Consider the following 20594-nt stretch of genomic DNA (forward strand, 5'->3'; position numbering starts at 1 on the left):
GGAACTGTTGTACATGTAGCCTTGTGCTGTATGCGATGCATTACAAGAGGTGAAGAACACAATAATGATGCAGATTTACCACGGTTAGGTACATTTGCCTGCGTACAATAAAAGAGAGGATTGAAAGTAATTTAGAACTTTGAATAACCGGAATCAAACAGCAAATATCATTAACCCCGTTGTCATGATCGTATGGATTTTTTTTAAGAACGAACGCTCATTATGCATTATGCATCGTAATTATCCCTATGATGACCTCCGTATCGCCTCTACCAGTTTCCCCCGTTCAATCAGAAAAACCTATGACTTACGCAATGCTCGCAGAAGTTTTGTAGTAACGAATAGATGCAAAACCCTCCAACCTCCTCAGAAACCCCCCCCCCTAAAACTCCTTGCCAAATTTTTTTGTTCCGTTTTTAGAATGATTATAGCTATAGATGGTTCTAAGCCATTTGACCCTCTGGAACCACTGAAAGATTGGATTTAGGTCGGTCCCATGTCTTTACGTGTCCTATAAAGTGAAGCATTTGTTAGTGATGCTGGCAAAGAAATACATCTTTCGGAATAATTGTGGGCACTTCAGCCCCAAATCGGAAAAACCTCAATGGGAGCTATCGGGAGGTATGAGTGGGGCAAGTACGAAGCCTGGCCAACAGAACCAGTAACACAATCACAAACCACCACATGCAACCTTATCGGCTGCACCACCGTAAAAGCGTTGGGGATATATATCTTACCTTCCCTGCATGTCGTAATAATGCAATCTTCTCGGAATTCCAGTTGACAGAGTGGGTCCACATCGACTACTTTCGACTATAGAGTTCCGAAGAAAATTATTAGAAAGATAGCCCTTTTGAAAAGTTATAAAAAGGAGACATACCATAATCGCAGGTAAATTCGAGGTTCTTGCTCGAGGTTCAACTGGATGGTGAACCACTCCGTCGTCGTCAACTTTTGAGACAACAGACTCAGATCTCAACCTTCCAGCTGGGTGGCCATCGGCCCTTCTTCCTGTTCCATTCAGTGGAACCGACGATATACTACCTCGGGATTGCTTCGATGTCTACGTCGTTTGTTAGCCATAATTTCCGACGGGTATAAGATAGCCGAGGATTCAACATACGGCCTTTGGCCTACTCAGCATCCCGACACTGAAATCCCACAATAGAAGTCTTCCGTCCTCTCCGACGCTACCAAACCTATAGGTTCTGGCATCACATCTCCAAGGATCGAATGAGACGCTGGTAACCCAGGAATGATGCCCCGAACACCTCGCCACAATTCTTCGGTCAGCGAACGACCAGATTGATATCAAGTCATCTTGGCCTCCAGTAAGAATGTAACGACCATCTGGTGACCAACAGACGCAGAGAAGTCCTCCATAATAGCTGTTAAAGACGTCGAGAAGTCTAACCAAGGTTGTTAGTGGCTAATCCATGATAATTTCATCGCCAGTGCCCAAAGATGCAACATACTGTTCCTTGAGTATATTTATAATACACAACCTGCCATCCTCCGAAACGACTGCTAGATGCCTATGGTCAGGGGAAAATGCAAAGGCATTGATAGCTTGCTGTGCGACGCTCCAATATGCTACCGGGTTGAACTTCTGGATTTTCGAGTTGACCGATTTGGCTGTGACGAATCCAGAAATGGGCTTCCTTGATGCTTCTCCTTCTTCAAGGAACTCCTCTGCAACGAACGGCGCATCCTCCTTCTCTTTGTCGTAGACGATCAATGACCCGTCAGCGTGGCCTGCTAAAAATAGGTTCTCACTTCCAGGGATCCATTGAATATCGAGAACGGCTGAGCTATTGATGGCGCCCTGTATCTAAGGTTAATAATTTCCCTAGCCGACAGCGGTATCTTAGATAAATGGACTCACATTCTTATTTAAACGAGAGTATTTGTTACTCATCGGCTCAAACCAGACAATATCTCCTGTCGTGAATCCCATAACAATATCTATATGTGTTGCGCCCTTGGTCAAGTGGTTGACATCATGACATATTGGATGGCTCTTCGTGAATAGGACTTTGGACAAAGATTCTTGCTATACCCGGCAGTAATTAGCTATCTATAAAGCGGATCCAACCCTGTGCGCCCAAGTACCTTATTCTGTTTCGCTGAAAGATTTAGCCAATGATAGGCCCGATTAATGTTTGCGAATACAAACAAGTCTTCGGATGCTCCTGTTTCCTGAAGCTTCTTCGTAAGCGCTTCGTGCATAATAACCCTCGAGACGAACGAAGAATTGCTCTTCTGGATGTTATTCTTCGGCTTCTTCCTCTTGTTGTCCTTTGTCGGTGCATGGGCTAAGCTTGCATTCTCGCCACCAAATTTGTCGGCCATGAGGTGTACCATACTGGTAGCCACGGTGCTTGCTCCAGCTGTATCCGTTCCACTCTTCGATCCTCCATCTGTCGATTCTTCTTCCGTGGATATCGAAGTTCTAGGTTCGCTGGCATGTTCGCCTTCCAGTTCGCCGTTCTGCGCAAGTACAGAGTTTCGATAGAGTTGAGAAGTGCGATCTGTACCCGGTACGCTTTTGATTACTATAGTCGAGAACTTTGTTCCGGCACTCGGTGGAGCCGGCTGTATTGCCAGAGGGTTCGGGGAGACAACCGGAGGCTCTGAAGGATGGGGAGGAGGTGTTGCAAGGTGGATATCCTCACGAAGTGTATATTGACCTGTCGCATAGAACGGAAAAACATCAGCGCACTGTCGCTAGAGTCACTAGTTTTTGAAGTTTAAGGGATGGCATCTAACTATGCCAAGCGAACATGATCGCAAGTTCAGGGGAGGTTGTAATTACATACCTTCACCGGTATGGAAAGTGTATTCTGGCCCGGTCGGGTGAGTGATACTATTCGACGTCTCGATAACCGGCATCGGAGCACCACCCATTGCGTAGGGACTGCCCAGCGAAAACCCTGTGGGCGGGTATCGAGGCGGCGGGGGTAGTACAAACATCGCCATCTTGGAGGAGCTGGAGGTGTGCCTTTTTCTTGCACGACAATGGTTGACGTTTGCTTGGTGTGGGCGGCGGGTTTGTGACTGGAGATATGCAGGTACCTGGCGGCTGCAGGTTGAGTTGGGGGCGAAAGAAGTATAGCCTGGTACACCGGAACCGAATCGTTTCGCCTCAAGTCTTTTTTTGCACGAAGCTTTGCCTCAAAAAAATTAAAAAAAAATTAAAAATTACAAAGGTATGAAAACATAGACGGTGGATGAAGTGCGGAGAATGAAGGTCGGGGGATGTCGGCCATGGTGGTTTTAATTCACTCTAGGCAGTTAGACTACAAAGAAGGAGAAGGATGGGGTAACTCCGTATATTACTCGTATGGGGTATGAAAGGCCTCCTCAATCGGCTAAAGCTCCTTCCTAGCTTGCTAGTTTTTCTTAATTAGCCGTCAAACCCCAGACAGCTGTTACTCCTCCCTCCATATGTTCCCTTGAAAACGCTGAACTGGCCCTCGTATTCGACTAAGTCTTGTGGGGCTAAAAGCTGGAGTACCAAGGACTTCGATGGTACTTACATATTTCTATTTCTTAATCTTTTGCAATCGTGAAGTCTTAAAATTCCATAGCTAGTTAAGTCCTACACGTACTTGGAGCTAGAGCTTGGGAAACATCAGACGAACCGGAAAAACTGCAGCCGGGACCCTAGTCCCTCATAGGGATAGCGGTTTTCAAGCATGCGTCGAGCCAAATAATGACATCCTCGAAGCCAGCCGTCTTCGAATCAATCCAGGTGGAACACGGGAAAACCCAAATTTCAATGAGGGGGCCATATTGGTATATACCTCTGAACATGTTAGAGCTATTGTTGATATGATCTATAGATGTACATATAAGTACTGACTTCACTATTGCCCATCTTTAAAAACATCCTTGCTCGCTCCAAAACTAGCAATACTCTAAATTCACTTAGCTTTTCCACTGTACTGGAAAGTCGAAAAATAATGCTAATTTCACTGCGATATTCGCGACTACTTGGCTCGAGCTGGGGCCTGCGAGAAAACTTATTGCGGCGTTAGATGAGTATCATGAATGATTTGATTTTGCAGTGCCCGTGAATTCGAAGCCGACATGGCGCGCACGTGTGTATCGAGGGCTTGGACGACGATCTATCTTGCTAGCTGAATGGATATATCGATAGTACCTGAAGCGCTGGCCTTATCTTCCCGGCCTAGATATGACATTAATCTTATATATTTGTCTTTGTATAGTAGGGCCCGAAGGGTCGCCTTCATTGCGTTTTAAACAGTTTAGTTCCACACGGTTGTAAAAGCCTAAGCTCTCTTAGAAGTTTTCAAAGTTTCTTACTCCCATAAGCCCGGTCTCGAGGCCATTCGGTTTCCTACCCGGTATGTTTTATGAATGCGTTTATTTGCTAGTTATTATTTATATTATGCCCTTTATTATATATTTCTCTCGTCTTTTATTTTATATCCGTCTACGTGCCTATATACTATCCGTTTCAAATTGCTTCATCTGCTTGCTACTCCGACTTAACAATCCCCTCCTCTCCATAATATCGGACTTACGTGTAGGCGTGTCTTTACGACTGTTCGCACCGGTGCTTGGAAGTTATATGTGTCGTAGACTTTGATTAATATTGTGTTTATCTGTACGCCTCCTCAGATCTGCACTTGCGGTACATGGATAGAGTTTTAATTCGTAGAACTTAGCTAACCTTGTGATTGCCAAGGCTGCTTAGGGAAATGTCTGGACCATCCGCTGCACCTTTCGATGCGGCGCGCGTAGAAAAACTTCACCAAGATCTCGGTAGTGAGATTAGAAAACTGGGAAACATGCCCGCCTTGCAGGGGTTTGACGATCTACAGCGGAGGTTGGAGGAGACCATAAACGGGGCCGTTGAAAGAGCTGTCACTGCAGCAGTCGAACGAGCTGTTACTGCAGCTGTTGATCGTGCTGTTACTGCAGCTGTTGATCGAGCTGTCACCGCGGCAGTTGACCGAGCCGTTGAGCAGGCTTTCGAAAATTTTAGAAGAGACAATGATGCTCGGTATAAATCCCACATACCCAAGACCGAGATTCAAGGATTCTAACACTGTACATGGTTCAATACAGCGAGTCTCTCACATCTGCAAGGCTGCACAACGCTAGAATCGATGACACCGCTTCTCTTTGGTTCCCGTCTGACGTTCTTGACGCCGGAGCCCTTCATACCCATATCCCGAACAAAATAGCCATTGACGTACTTTCTTGTAAGGGGCTTTCTCCTATAATAAGAAAAATATAATTGTTTAATCTTATTTACTCAAACTGTGTCAGCGTCGAATTGCAGAATCGTTCTAAGGGCTTTACGGCTCCAGTTAGCGGGAAATTCGGAAGAAAAAAGGGACAGAATCAAAACTTACCTGTGTCGAAATTGAGTTAGAAGAAGGTTGATGTTATCAGTGACTATGGTGTTGAGCAGGCAGATTACAACAGCACGGCCTGGATGATTTATTCAGTTTCTAGCCACACGTTAGATACATGTGGCTGTTCAGCCAACCTATTGGGTACTTAAGTACCGTATACGTACCTGGTTCTCCTGTGTAGCATTATGCAATAGCAGATACGGCTAAAGCCCAGCCAATGTGGAATATCTTCGGATACTTCCGGCATCGCTGCACTGTCAGCGGATATGAGAGTAAATAGAAGCCAAGAACGCCAATATGCAGAAACATTCTTCAAGAAAGATACTGTCCCTATTGAATTTCCAGCAGAACCTTGACCCGGGGCCAGCATTCGGGAATATATAAGTTTTGCATGGAAGTGGTACCGCTACCGTCCACGTCTGTCCATGTCGTACCGACGTCTATGCGTCGAGTGTCAGACTGGAACGACCCGACCTGCCACCGCCTGGGAGACCGTGACATGCAGCCTCCCATGGATGAGAAAAAAAATCCCGGCTTGGGCAAACGGGAGATCGGACTTGCATATGCTTCTAGAAGGTTTGTTAGTATCTTCTGTTTGTCGTCGGTCGGTTTCTGCTTGCTTGCACTTTACCTAGTTGGTTCCTCAGGAACTGCTAGTTCTTTGGTTGGTGGTTTAGCCGAAAGCGCAGCTGTTGTTTGTTCGAATAGTCGAAAGAAGGCTTGCTGGCTCCAAACGTGCCATATTTCCTGCACTGTCCGTCTGTCTGTGTGTTCGTTCCCCTTAACTGAATCGAACTATAAACCGTCTTCTCCCTGAACCTCCTTGCTCGACCCATCACTACCGTCATCGTCATCGTCACGACCCGTCTACGACCTCCTACCAGCATATCATCAACCATCACATCCATCATATCCGGCTATCTGTGTCCTTTTATCTCCTCCGATTACCACGTTTCATTCATCTTGACCCGTAGACATCATGGCGACCCAATCCAACGCAGCCTCCTATTCCAATCCCTTGAAGAAGTTCAAGTATGTAACGAGAGACCTTCCCTATACCGCGGAACCATCTTTCTAGATCCTTTCGATGTCGTCTTATACTAATTTTCCACGCCAGGTTGGTCTTTTTGGGTGAACAGAGCGGTTAGTCGTGCTTCCGGAGACCCTTCTATAGCTCCAATATAAGCTGACCCTAGCTCCAAACATCTAGTCGGCAAGACCTCGCTGATAACCCGATTCATGTACGACTCCTTCGATAACATGTACCAAGCCACAATCGGTATCGATTTTTTGTCGAAAGTAAAACTACCCGGCCTACCTATACTCCCCGTCATTTTCGAGTCAGCTAGGAGACTGACACCCTGAGATGAAATATAGACTATGTACCTGGAAGACCGAACCGTCAGACTGCAGCTCTGGGATACTGCCGGCCAAGAGCGATTCCGAAGCTTGATTCCATCATACATCCGAGACTCGAGTGTCGCGGTCGTTGTATATGACATCACAAGTTCGTGGCGCCCACACACCCTGCTCCGACTTTCAATTTACCCACTCCCGTTGGTTTTCGGATACTAACAACACCTTCTTCATCGAATAGACCGACAGTCCTTCCTGAACACCTCTAAGTGGGTTGACGACGTACGGGGCGAGCGGGGGAACGATGTTATCATCGTCTTGGTTGGGAATAAGACCGATTTGAACGACAAGAGACAGGTTACAACTGAGGAGGGAGAGAAGAAGGCAAAGGAGTTCAAGGTCATGTTCATCGAGACCAGCGCTAAGGCCGGACATAATGTCAAAACGCTATTCAAGAGAATTGCCCAAGCTCTGCCTGGAATGGAAGGCCCGCTAGGTGATGATGCCGGGAAGCAGAGTACGTCTACACTCTTCGTGATAGCTTCCCTCGCCTTGCTTGCTAACAGTGTTTAGTGATCGATGTCAATATCAAGCCCGAGACTGGATCTACTGCAAACGACAACTGCGCCTGTTAAACCTGCTAGCTTTACCCTCTTATAACACACTACGAAATGAATTAAGGAATGACATACAAACGGCGTGACGGATATGAGGCTTACTAACTATCGATCGAAGCGGGCTTTTTTTACGTTTTTGTTTTTTCCCTTTGGAGAGAACCGATATTTCTTCACTTTTGGATGGGATACGACGACTTTATCATCATAGATAATACTCCTACTTAATCAGCACCTTATTCTTGTAACACCCCTTTGCTTCTTTCTCATTTTTATGCTTAGTTTCGGCCTTTCTTTTGTCCTTGTCCTTGTGATTCTGTAGCCTATGATGAAAGTGCCTGTTAGAGCGATAAAACATGAGAAGATTGGAATATGATTGTAGTGATTTCATGCGATTCTATGTATCCATGGCTTTTGTACTTTGATATTACGGGTAGTCTAATCTAGAATTCTTTCGTCCATCACCATCGAATCCATTTGAGCATATTGTGATATCACCATTGTCGAACAGCGGCAGAAGAGTTTCTTCGCTAAAATCCATCCCGCTAGCTAACCTTCTTTCTAACCCCACGTTCAGAAATTTTCCAACACCACTAGTACCTGATATCAGCATCGATCACAGAAAACGCTAACCTCGATATCTGAACATTTTCAAGAAATCATGACGACTCCAAGGCACTACGTCGTCGAACACCTCGATGTCGAACTCGAGGCTTGGTCAAAACTCGAATACCTCACCATAGCCACCGAAACCCGTCCTCAGTCTTCCTCCAACTCTTCCAACAACCCCAACCACGAACCAACATTCCATCTAACCTCGCTCCCTCGTGAACTTTTTGAAAACCTACCGGAGGAACTAAAAGGACATGAAAATCTGGATGCGACAATGGAAGAGGTTAATAGACTGGATGGGTTGAAGGCTGAGGAGGTGTGTTTGTTGGATCCCAGGGCGGAGAAGGATATGTGCCCGGAGGACGGGGAGGTTTTTAAGTGGTTTGTGTTTGGGGGGATATTGGGTTGGTAGGCTCTCCTCTTTTTCATTTTGGTGGATTTTGCTTGGGGATATATACAAGAAGCGATATAAACAATATTTGGGGGGATATCGTACAAAAGACGGGGATACAAGGGGAATACTTTGAAGTCAAAGTCAGCCTCGGAGTTAACATTATAAAACTGGCGCAGTGGCGTTCACAACTGTGCAGAAAGTATCTTAAAATCCACGATATCTAGAAAGCTCGGGTTTTTAACAAATCCGTAGCTAGAAGGGTTTCTACGGTCACTTCAAACTGGAAGTTATATTTGCAAAAAAAAAAATAATAAGAGTACTTGTTCTGTTACATATTGTTCATGCAGTGCATCGTTTCCTGGAAGATTAAGGCACTAACGACATGACCTATAGGAGATGATCCGCCGAGGGGTAAGGCCTGATCATATGATATCACGCCCGTCTGTCTGAAACATGGGAACCTTGTCTGACGCCTTTACTTCACAGACCGCACTGCTGAACTCCGGAAATACGGATTTACTGGTAGAAGACTTGGACCGGTACAGATGACAACTGATACCGCTGTTAGAGTCACGAGACTCGTAGTCGAAGACAAGAGTAAGTAACTTTCCCCCACTGGACCTACAAGGTTTCTATGGACTGGTGTAGCGAAAGACATTTTCTTTTCATAAGAGAGGATGGCTGCCGGCTGGAACTGCAATGCCTGTCACCCTTCCGTGCGGTTGGCTGGACTGGTACCTACATATATGTAACGGACCGGGCCCGCAGAGCCGTGTTAGTCCGGGAAAAACGGTTCCCGTGGTCACACAAGCGGCTATTGGAAGGTAACCTAAGGATACCATTGGTAGACCGACTTCACTTGAAATTTGTGTGTGGTACGAGTGAAAGAAAAGCAGGAATCCACTCTTTTCGTCAGTGGCGTTGTAATGGGATTTGTGGCCGGAGTGTATTGTTATTTGGAAGCCAGAGCTAACATCTTGCAAATTTCAGTCCCGCTGGATAAGGTCCCCTTCGTGGATTTTCCAGAATTGAAAATCTCTAAAAATGAAACAACAGAGATGCCCTTTAGATACGTCAAGAGAGAAGACGGGACACCTATCATGCCTGAGGTATAGTTGAACACCCTCTTGCCAGATCACAGTCGATGCTTGGATAGTTTGGAAGCTGCACACTGCCTCAGGCCAGGAAGGAAGAAAATATTTTTCGCCTTGCTTCGGATGAATGGACAACTGTGTAGACCGGCCTGAGCTATCGAAGATGTAGACGTGTCATCCGCGATGCTAATATCGGGTCCGTGCGACATAGGGAATGGTGGACTTGATCAAGGAGGACAGCAACAAAGGCTTCCTCGACATGATGTGAGCTGGCAGCCGCAGGGCCAGCCAGCTGTAAGTGTCGGCGATCCTAAATCTTGCGCGCCACAGCGCTGGCGGAGCGTAGATCTGCTGTTGAAAAAATTTTCTTCGTTGGGAAAGAAAGATGCTCTTTCTTAGGACAGCAAGTAGGGGGTATGATATAGTTTGGGCCCGCGCGGGCTCAAAAGCAATTATTTAAGACTACTATAATGTATATAATACATAAATTATGCTTAATATAGTAGGATGCAGTCCTAGTCTCGGTGCCGTCTTAGGTCCCGATACCTTACCGTCAAAAAAGAAAGGACCGAGATATGGACCGCCGGGTGTGCGTGCATGGCAATTGAAACACTTAATTGTTGATCCTATAGATTGCGGATATTCTTATGTATCTGCATCAGGTGGTATATCTTGTAACAGGTTGTGTCGAAAGATAGATAAAAATAAAAAAATCTTCACACGACTCACATTCTGCCTTGTCTTGCCGCAGAAACTTCGAGAAACAGCATACTCAACCGGGTTGGGATATCTCGAAACGGTCTACAGAATGCCAGCTACGATAAAATTTAAAATTAGGATCGGACAGTCTGCGCTCCAATTTGAGAATATCCACGAACGTGTCGGCCAAGTCAGAAAGGAGCCCAGCTGCAGGACATTTATGTGCACTGCATCGTCTAACACGGTTGAAAAACTTATCGCAATTTACAAGTATCGTAATTTCTAAGTACATTACGATACCGTGATATTTGTGCCTGATACTATGTTATATAATGCCGGGCAAGGTGGGTTTCAGTGGTTCCTAGGTATATGGCGTAATTGCTTAAGTAAGTACTTGCATACATGTTTCTTGAACATACCATAGGCTTGATTGGAGTGTGTATGTACTTCCTTGCTCATCGCGCCAAAGTACCCAAACCGCATCGCTACATCATTTTTGCGTGGGTCACATCATGCACGACAGAGGCAAGTAAGAAACCTCAAACCTTGGCTATTATCACGAACATAAACGCACATATGACCCGACCGGCCGCAAAGTCGGGACAATAAGTTTCTTTCCCATAATTCCTTATTACTTTGCAAACTTAAGTTGATGAATCGGCCAGATGCTTCTCCGTGGAGCTTCCTGAACCGTTCGTCAAGTACGAGCGACTTAACGCAGTACTTTTCGACAAACCGCTCTTAGTATACAATCATGTCTTAAAACCTCGAAAATGGATAACCGTCATAGCAAGAATCTCAAGAATACACAACGGCCTAAATTTCGAAAGAGACCTACGCAGCAGCATGCAAGGCCAGTTCGGCGCATGCTGCATCTAATGTAGCATATGAAGGGCAGCTGTCGAGGTAGAATGCTGTGTGAACCCGAAATTTCTGACGCTCATTCACATCCGGATATCCTAATGAGAATTTTCATGTAAGTACCGACGCAACCCTTGCTCCAAGGAAAACTCGGCTTCAGTTTCTGCATCCGTTACCGTCTTCTTAGGAGAAAGATGAGTAGAGCAGCCTTAAAAAGACACTCGAGTGCTCGTAATAGGGAAAATTTTTTCTCGGTGGCTTTCATTCTGCATCTAATTCAGCCGTAGTTGCTAATTTTTTACAGTAGTAAGACGGGTAGGACGAGTATAAAGGAGTTGCATAGAGCTTGCATGCGTATGCGTATGTACTATGCAATGATCACGAAGAGAGCTGAGATGAGGGAAGACACGCAATTCAATTGGTCACATCAAAGGTGCGGGCCGGCTCAGGTTAGAGCCGTACCCCACTTCTTTATATATATGTCGTAATCGACCGAAAAAAAAGTTTTGGAGAGATATATATATATATTGACATCGAAGTCTTAAATTTAAAGCATGGGAAGGATCTAGACCGGCCATCTTGCTAAACCCTCCCTATAATGTCTCACTAGCTCCCGTAAATCCAACAAGCTCTGATGTTCAACACAAATATTTGATGTGATGCTTGGAACCCCTTCTGCGCGGGAGGATATCGGAATGTGGCCGTGGAATATTTCCCCCACTCTCTATTAATTAATTCCCTTCAAGCCCAGTTCCTGAGCGGAAGAAACCGGGAAATGCTTCAACCCTCATCCTTCTTCTCATAAACATATTTGCTCCCATTCAGGCCAGTCGTTAGACTATATCGGGTGCCGGCTCTCATATAGCCGGCGCCTCGCAGTGGTAAATTTGTACGACAATACATATATAGCATATACAGCGTGGCTAGACTTGCAAATACTTTGCTTTTGTTGCGGCTTTTGCTGTCGGCCGCATGTCATCTTCTTTTTTTTTTTTTCGTATCTGTGGGATGAACTGGCTGTTTATAATTATGTTGGGATAAAAAAGTTGGGAAAGAAGGAATCTGGTTAACTTGGGGGGGAACAGGTATTTATTCAAGACTTCAATATTCAAAGCGTCTATGCATCCAAACTCTGAAACGAGGGGCTTTGAAACTAGCTGCGTTTCTCGTAGTATAAGTCAATGTAGTTAGTCCGATACACCTATAAACTTGATATGCACGTATTGCGCAGGATCAAAGTGGCTTATGTGTATTGCCACATTTAAGACAAAACCCCCGCGAGGGCCAGGTTAACTTGGCTTCCCAAACAACGCTGCGTCGAATATGCCTTAACTACACCTTATAATATTATAATATCCGCTTTTTTCTGACAAGGTTAAGATCGTGGCTAACCTATTGACAAATGCGCATGCGAAAGAAATAAGAAAAAGAAAATAAGAGAAAAGCAAAGGCAAAATAATTAGATTATCAGACAGCTTTGCTGTTTATGAGGCCGTGCCGAGTTCAAAATTTGTTGGCAGCATACTGGGAGTGCATGCTGGCAACGACCTAGACTCAAGACGAATCCACGGGAATGGAGAGATGACATGGCAATATACACACGATTCATCTGGGGGGCTGCGGGAGCTGTAGATATTGCTACTGAATTTATGAAGCATGAACTTTTCTTACTACTGGCGAAGAAACACATTCGCCTTATGGTTTTTTTTTTTTGTTTGGCATATAAAACTGTTCTGCCAAACTCTAGATAGCTAGGGGACTCTAGTAACAAGAGACTTTTTAAATGCATGTCACAGTCACAAAGGTTCTTTGTAAGGAATTGCTATTAGAAAGAATTATTTTTGGATTCAAGATGTCTGGGGAAAAGAAGAAATAAAATAAAAAGGGATTTTTTAACTAGTAAGGCTTGCGCGAGGTTCGCGGATGAGGTCGAACATTAGAATATCATAAACGCATTTACAGAATTGCGGAACGAATTTTTTTTTTTTTTTTTTTTTAAATAGTAAATGATTCAACGTGTTATCGAATTGATCGATAGACGTCTAGACTGCCACGTCTATTGGGGGTCAGTATCAATGTTGTTCCTCTTTCCCGCCAACTGCCAGGCCCGACCCGAAAGCTTCGGTGAAGCATATGAACATTTCTTGCTTCTGAGTGCTAAGTCTATTAGACTTTACTTCGCCTTGGCCCACGTTAGAGCTAAGGGCGTTTGGTTTACCCAAAAAATCACTATTCTTTTGACACGTAGTAATGCTGCCTGGCTCTGATGGAAGTTCGTGCATGCGGCTATGATGCTGAGTATTTGCGCAGTGGCCTAATGCCTGGGGCCCGTAGAGTTCTTGAAGTCCTATCAAGGCGTTCGGTGACAGTTGTACAACTGTACCGAGCCAGTGAGGAGGAGGAATCGGGGACCGCTAGATAATTCAGGAACTTTTTGAATACCAATGATATACAAATATATATATTAATCTTCCTTTCAATGTTGTCCAGATAGAGTTAATAAAAGCGAATTCAGTAATCAATAACTTCAAGACATCTCCACAGCTCTTTCTACCAATCACTCTTCTTCTTATTTTAAGACTATATACGTATCTATTACCTAAACCATGACTCAATGCCGACTTCAGGGTTTGATCCAGCAGCTCGGATCGACCCGCGACCAAGGATTCCCAATCAAGGGAATTCGGACCTGGCAGCCCTACGCATATGACCCTGCATACAATCCCTCAAAGAAACAAAGCAAATACGAACAATATTCATTCCCCAAATCCGAACTTCGCAAGTTCGTTGAAAATCTTGATGATGATACTTTTCGAGGCCTGTTATTTCCTACCTGCAATTGTGAACCTTGTAAACTAAATCTGTCAAGCGCAATGTTTAATGTTACTACTACAACAGTTTCGAAAGCTAGTTTTCCTATCTCACCCCTGAAAGGACTTATATTGGAGTCCTACTTGTCAAGTTTTGTCTGGCTTATCGAAAATGGGGCTCCCTGGTATATTTTGTATCTACTGGTCAATGAATTAAAGGATTCCCCCAATGCCTTGACCGAGTCCTCTTTGGACCGCTTCGGAGTCGAAGTCCTGGACACCAAACAGAAAATCCGAAGCCGCGAAGGGGATATTTGCAAAATTGAATACTCTGTTGGGGGTGTTGATCTCGTGCTCCATTATGACGAAAAGCGCGCACGAGAATCAAGAACTGGGATTCTAGGCCATGAACAATATCGGGCACTCGAGTCTTCACACCCACGATATTTCATGAGAGATCTCCTATCTCAGCCACGTGCATTACATAGATTCGAGGATCATGATTGTCTTCCAATTTCGGAGAATGTTGAAATCCTTAAGCGGGATGATAACGCGATAGGGGAGGCTTTGATATATTTCGCTGATATTGAAGGCCTTGAAAACATCCCACCACCACCACCAACCGCTTTTCCCCAAACCACAACTTTTAAGGTCAATATCATCAGTATATCCTTGCATATTACCATTTTTCCATTACGCTAACCAAGTCTTACACTTCAAAGTCCCACCTATTCGCTATTAAGAGATTTATGGAAGAAGACCTCTGTCAGGGACTCCGTGAATGGTTTTCTGTCAATAAAGCTCTCGAGATAACCTCAAAAGCTTCAGCAGAAAATATCCTCGCCCCGCTTTCGGCCTTTCGTTATCGAAAGAGCTTTTTTATAGTATACCCTCGTGCCATTTGCAGCCTTGACAAGTACCTCACATGCACCGATCAAAAGAAACGACCCAATATAGAAATTCCGATAGAGAATTTATGGTACCAACTAGCAAAAGTTGCCACCACTATGGAGCTCCTTCACAGCAAGGGCCACCATCATTTAGACCTTACACTAGCAAATTTGCTAGTATTCGAAAATGGTGACCTAAAGATATGTGACTTTGGCGAGTCAGGTGTCTCAGGTTCAGATCTCTCTTCGATAGAAGAGTTTGCACATGCGAGCCCGGAGCAAATTAAAGATATTATGGAGATACTCACTGAAACTAGGACTGGGAATCCACCCGCCCGAACACTCAGCAGCGAATTCAAATCCCAAGCAAATACAAGAGGAGACTGTTTGAAGTCCTATGATATCTATTGCTTTGGCCAAGTTTGCTTTGAGACGGCAACATATGCAACGCTTGGGTGGGAGCGGTCTGAGCTACGCATGTATCTTTTCCAGGAAGATGAAAAGTCAATCCGACAAGGTGCATTTTATCGGCGGTGTGAGCAAACGGGTACCTTGGTCAACAAGGATATAATTGAAGAAGTACTCCACAAACTCGCTATATATCCATTGCAGACAGTATTTAGCAAAAGTATCCAGCTTCAGAGAAGATCCAAACAGAAGATTGACTACCATGGAATCTCCACTATTATCAGGGACTTGATCAGTCCAAACATCCAATTTCGCCTAAACCAGGGATCCGGTCTCCCAAACAAAATCCTCCAGTGCTTGCCGCACCATCCAGACCTTCGAAACCCAATTCTACAAACTAGAGGAACATCGTCAGAAGAAGTCCAAAATGAGTTTCTGGCTGGATGTAATAAAGGCGAAATAAGCTCCACATCCAAGCACTTGAAAGGGACTGGGAAAATTCCACCCCCCCGGGAACTTCCATCAAATGGAAAAATGTAAGGAAATGGTTATGCATACCCGCCATACGTTGATATTTTTACCTATGCATATATGAATACAAAAGGCTGACACTTCATCCTCATTGCAGTGCGGTAGTCAAGGACCCCAGCATACATGGAAGCACACCTCGTTGGTCGCAGTTCCCACGCCCCCGCCCACCCGAACCCTTAGCTGCTGAGGGAATAGTTTCGGTTCCGGCCGTCCTAGGTGGGGAAGTCTGGAACCAGCGTTCTACAAGTCTCATAAACGGCGAACCCTGCAAAAACTCCACAAAGAATTCTACAGGGAGTGCTGAGGACGCCGAGAGTCATGGTTGTCTTTCTGTGATGAGAAGTAAGTTTATGAGGATACTCCGTGAAATTAATAGAGGCATCTTGCAAAAACAAAACATCTAATTTATAATTATTATAAGACGTCACTTCCTCAATTTGTCGCCTGTTCAAAAAGTGGTCTCGTTCCCAGACGTCACAAAAGGCAGCTCAAAAAGCGAAGTCATTGAAAAATGTCAGTATACATTAGCTCCTCGCGCGCCGAGCTACTACCATACCAAAGCCAAGGCTAGCGAGGCAATATACCTTTGTCACGAAGTTTGTTACTAATATCTTGATGATTGATATTTATAGGACGAAGGGTTTTGGGACAGAAGTCCCCTACAGCAAAAATCTGGTATTCTAGCTGTATAACAGGACTTCCTAAATCTAGTCATCAAAAAAAAAAAAAAAAAAAAAAATTAGGCTCTGGCATGATAACAGAGCCAGAATGGGGTAGCATCTAGTTCATGAGATAAACGAAGTCCGAGAAGCTCAGAAAGCACCCCATCTACTCATGAATTCATGAAGCACTGGTTACTTCATCAAAATCGATCCTTTTTCAAGCCCAATTCACAACGAACAGGCATTCTTATTACGACAGAAACTACAATATCATCTCCGAATCTCGACCTTCCTCTTAAATACTCTGTCAGTATAAATATTTATATGCATACAAAACTATATTTTTTCCGTATGCATAAAGGAGGTCTCGAATTCCACCTCCATCATTGCGTTTACCTTATCAAATATTCCGGAGCTAAATCCTGCCCCCAACTCTAGCACAGAAAATCATTTTTCTTTTGTTCGCTTTACTAGGTCTACCCTATCAAATTTCCTTTGTTTTGATCTGTTTGAGACGCTATCTAGCGCAAGCGCTAACCGGCCTCCTTCCATTTGCCGATACCCGCCCATGTATATATACATATCAACTTTGTCTACCGAATAGTTAAGTATCTTCGGCTATGTACGGTTTAATTCTTAGTTTGGAAGTTTGTTTGAAGGATTGATTTTATCGCAAGTTTTGGTTTAGTATGTTTCCCTACGGATTTGCTTCTTTGAACGCTTGAAGGCTGTATCTGTTTTATGTATCTTTTTGATGTTTAGCACCTTCCGCAACTGCATTTCCCTTCTTTTTCGGGTATTCTGTTTTCGAATTTCTATACAGTTTCTTTTCGATATTTCATTGTTCTCTCGAATAAGTCACCTTACTATTTTATTTATTTTTTATGTATGTACCCCGTTTCAGACTCATTTCATATACTTTTGCGCTTTCAGATAACTCAAAACAATATATCGATCCTGTGTGTAACAACTGCAATCTGGTTATTAAGGTGATCGCTTATTTCAGGATATTTATCAGTACTTGAATTAAAAAATGCCGGCCAAATGAACTTTCAAATGAAAAACCTTAGCTCCCGCCCTTAAAAATGACATCTTGCAAGTTAAAATAGTCTCTCGGGCGCTTTCAAACCTTTTCGTCGACTGTACCACCATCAACTGTTTTAGTGACGTCTTTGTCCACTCTAAAGCGTGATCTTCGCTTTATGCGTCTGTAAAGAAACCATCCAGCTGTTAAGCTGCAGGTAATCGTGCATGATATCAAGAAATATATCCATATATTTGACGCAACAATGAGGTGGTTCGACTCGGTGCTGAAAGCAAAGAAATTTGTCCCAAAAATGGACTGAAATCTATTCGTCAGTAAAAAATGCCCTACGAGTTAGAATTCGGATATATCTATCATACCGCAATGAATGTTCCCGGTAAAAATATCACAGTGAATATTGTGAAAAGTTTCATCATCTTGGTATCCTTTGCTCCCTTTCTAGCTAATGAATGAATAGATTCCCCTTGACCAACAGCGTTCGAAACTAGGCTATTAAGCTTGTTATTTGTTGCTTGGCTAAATTGCCCAGTCCTGTAATCGATTATTTGCTGTATCTAAATTTGGTATAGTGGTTAGATATATATGGTAGAATTATATAACCAGATCATCAATCAAGCCGTTGCAACGTACTAGTCTAGATATATCGTTTGCTCTCATTAAAAGCATATTCAGTCTTGATTCGTGGCCGGAAAGATCGTAAAGGTGCTGCTCAAATCGGTCACAAACATCTTCCAGCCGCGGTGTGAGAATATTTAAAGCTGTTTCCTGGATCCATCGATTGCGGAGCCGTCTTAGAAGCTGCTGTACTTTCTTGGCAATCTGGTAATCCATCTGAATAAGTTGTAATATCGTCCGAAGATTGTCCATGAAAAAGTGAATTTCTCGAACATCACCAAAGTTGATTTTAGGGCTCGAGGAATCGGTTTCTAGGTCTAGGTTCGAATAAAATCCTTTTTCGGTCTTATCTTGCTATTAGATATGTGGAATTCGAAAAATTGTGGCAAATGGAGGGTTTCTTTCGCCAAATACATACTATTCTACTAAAAGTATCTTCCAAATACTTTATATACGGCCGCCAGTTTTTTGCTGCGTGGGTAAGGACCAGAAAATGGATCTCGATTTGGAGTGCTAGGTCGATAGGATTATCCTTGTATCGAGAGAAAAGAGAATCGAGCCGTTCCTTTAGGCTTTCCGAAGGTTGAATGAATATCCAAACTGATCTTTTAGCTTGAGGGTCATATTTATGATATACTCCTGTCTGCCTAATGGCGAATGGATCCTTTGGCCGCTCCCTCCCATGCAAATCAACATACTTGTATAAATATCCGAGATCTAGCAACATGAGTGCGTTCAGTTAGAAATATACTCGCTTAAAATGAAACCCAATTTTTGAGATTTAGATAGGCCATATTCATACCGTATCCACATGTTTGAGTAAATATCGTAGAATCCGTGTTCCTAAAGGTTCTGAACGGGTTCAGGATTTGGATTCGATCGAAATATGTCAAGTAGCTCTGTTCTACGGGGCTAATCTTCTCCCCGAATGTCGATATAACCGAAATAAATTGCTGGTGAACTGGCAAAGACGAAAATAGCCTTCTGGCTACCTCTTCGGAAACTTGTAACCTCCCCCAAGAATACTCCGGGTCGATAAAGCTAGAGAATCGTTAAAATGTCAGTAAGATAATATCGCGTTATTTTAAGAGTTAAATAAAAAATGTATCTAGCCCAGTCCTAGAAGGCTTTTGCTACAAAAGACTTAACGAAAGGAAAGCTTACTAAGATATTGTTTGAGCAGGTGTGTCCAGCTGAAGCGCATCGAGATGTGTTTCCAAATCATCAAGGGATTGTATAACCAAAGACTTTTTCCCTCGCACGTTTTCGATTTCCTCTTCTGATGAAGACATTCGACCCCAGCCGGCCGAAGTGTATACATTTGCCGTTACAAGGTTTTCCGCCGCATCACAGAAGAGTCGGTCTTGAGAAATGTCGGAAAGGAAGTTGGAATCTTGCTTTCCATCTACCGCGGTGTAAAGACGGTCCTCTCTAGCACAGTCCCTCGGCCAGATATGCCAAACCCTCTCACCACCAGAATCACTAGCCCCTTCATGGTCATTTAGTTCCTCACTCATCTATAGATAATCGACGATTTGGTTGGAATTAACAAAGGCTAAGAATAATAGGTAAACGAGTTTTTAATTGTAATAGGTATACGTTCTCGAGGTGAAGATTTAGAAATAGGTATATTTTACGGCTTTAGTTAGGAGTCTTGTTTTGGCATATATAGTAAATGAATTTGAATGTCGAAGAATGTCAAGAAAACCTCATTCCAAGCCCTGGCTTATATATACCTAACAAACCTTTTGGACTAGCTATGGATAACTCAGCTGACAGTTGTACATGCCCACGTATTCGGCATATATTGGTACAATTTGAATCAAGGTAGCAGTGCTAATGCGATCGATCAGGCCAGTCACATACCATTGATCAATTGATGGGGGGGTACTGGAGCTTAGACCGAAAATTTTGACAGCTATCAAATAGGTACTTACATACATGCCATCGCCATCCCATCGTGCCAAACCAAGGCGGCCATGGCCACATCACAAGCATAAAGGAATATATCCAAGAAGGAGAGTTCAGGATCGATGTAACCGCAAGATTTCCTAACTGAGGGAAACTATATCAGGCTGAGTAGTCGCTATTAAGAATTTTCACATCTCGTTCATGCAAGTACAATTCCAATCTCAAAATTTGAAGGTTTGTGATATATTGAAAGGCTCTCTTTAATTTTTTGCAAATTGAAATGGTAGATAGTTAGGTACACCGTTTATGCCACCACCACCAACTCATAAAACTCGCCAAAGTTCCAGCCTTGAGACCAGCCAAACCCCGACCGCAGACACATCATCATGCATGCACAGCGGATCATCATAAAATTTTCTCTCTCTTCTCTCACAAGTGTGACCAATTTGAAACAAGGTGGGCAAGAATGCCCTAGACAGCGTTTGCTCTCTGAGCCTCCCTCTGGAGCTCAAGGATTTGGGTCTAAGCCAGCCAAAACCGACAAGACGTCGGCTCCGCATTATTTAGTTAGCGCGCCATCCCGCCGCAAAATATGGAAGTATGCGAAGGTCGATAGCTTGACGTTATATTGACACGTTCCTATATCACTAGACAATTGCCTTCGGCGAAGTTTGTTCCTTACCTTCGTGAGTTCCTCAGGAA

At 43.8% G+C, this 20594-nt stretch overlaps 6 protein-coding genes across 6 annotated transcripts; 4 read left to right on the forward strand and 2 right to left on the reverse strand.

Annotated features, from left to right (window-relative positions):
* Positions 1–443: 443 nt before the first annotated feature.
* Positions 444–2979, reverse strand: AOL_s00004g349 (uncharacterized protein; the record flags this gene model as incomplete). Its single annotated transcript, XM_011118999.1, has 8 exons — positions 444–511; positions 738–813; positions 881–1063; positions 1124–1409; positions 1476–1825; positions 1886–2053; positions 2113–2690; positions 2820–2979. 8 exons carry the CDS (start codon positions 2977–2979, stop codon positions 444–446), a joined length of 1869 nt encoding a protein of 622 aa, XP_011117301.1.
* Positions 2980–4727: 1748 nt separating this feature from the next.
* On the forward strand, positions 4728–5325 carry AOL_s00004g350 (uncharacterized protein; the record flags this gene model as incomplete). Its single annotated transcript, XM_011119000.1, has 3 exons — positions 4728–5032; positions 5098–5224; positions 5302–5325. 3 exons carry the CDS (start codon positions 4728–4730, stop codon positions 5323–5325), a joined length of 456 nt encoding a protein of 151 aa, XP_011117302.1.
* A 1044-nt stretch (positions 5326–6369) lies between these two features.
* AOL_s00004g351 (uncharacterized protein) lies at positions 6370–7381 on the forward strand (the record flags this gene model as incomplete). The annotated part of the gene is made up of 6 exons (XM_011119001.1): positions 6370–6422; positions 6508–6533; positions 6601–6689; positions 6768–6897; positions 6988–7263; positions 7320–7381. 6 exons carry the CDS (start codon positions 6370–6372, stop codon positions 7379–7381), a joined length of 636 nt encoding a protein of 211 aa, XP_011117303.1.
* A 640-nt stretch (positions 7382–8021) lies between these two features.
* On the forward strand, positions 8022–9728 carry AOL_s00004g352 (uncharacterized protein; the record flags this gene model as incomplete). Its single annotated transcript, XM_011119002.1, has 5 exons — positions 8022–8376; positions 8760–8777; positions 8853–8963; positions 9357–9475; positions 9672–9728. 5 exons carry the CDS (start codon positions 8022–8024, stop codon positions 9726–9728), a joined length of 660 nt encoding a protein of 219 aa, XP_011117304.1.
* Positions 9729–13626: 3898 nt separating this feature from the next.
* Positions 13627–16351, forward strand: AOL_s00004g353 (uncharacterized protein; the record flags this gene model as incomplete). The annotated part of the gene is made up of 5 exons (XM_011119003.1): positions 13627–14481; positions 14553–15664; positions 15757–16001; positions 16081–16172; positions 16292–16351. 5 exons carry the CDS (start codon positions 13627–13629, stop codon positions 16349–16351), a joined length of 2364 nt encoding a protein of 787 aa, XP_011117305.1.
* A 1368-nt stretch (positions 16352–17719) lies between these two features.
* On the reverse strand, positions 17720–19498 carry AOL_s00004g354 (uncharacterized protein; the record flags this gene model as incomplete). The annotated part of the gene is made up of 5 exons (XM_011119004.1): positions 17720–17920; positions 17997–18335; positions 18400–18698; positions 18784–19022; positions 19146–19498. The coding sequence occupies 5 exons, from the start codon at positions 19496–19498 to the stop codon at positions 17720–17722; spliced, it is 1431 nt and encodes a 476-aa protein (XP_011117306.1).
* Positions 19499–20594: the final 1096 nt, after the last annotated feature.

The sequence above is a fragment of the Orbilia oligospora genome, assembly GCF_000225545.1.
Source record: "Orbilia oligospora ATCC 24927 unplaced genomic scaffold scaffold00004, whole genome shotgun sequence".
In the NCBI taxonomy this organism is placed as follows: Eukaryota; Fungi; Ascomycota; class Orbiliomycetes; order Orbiliales; family Orbiliaceae; genus Orbilia; species Orbilia oligospora.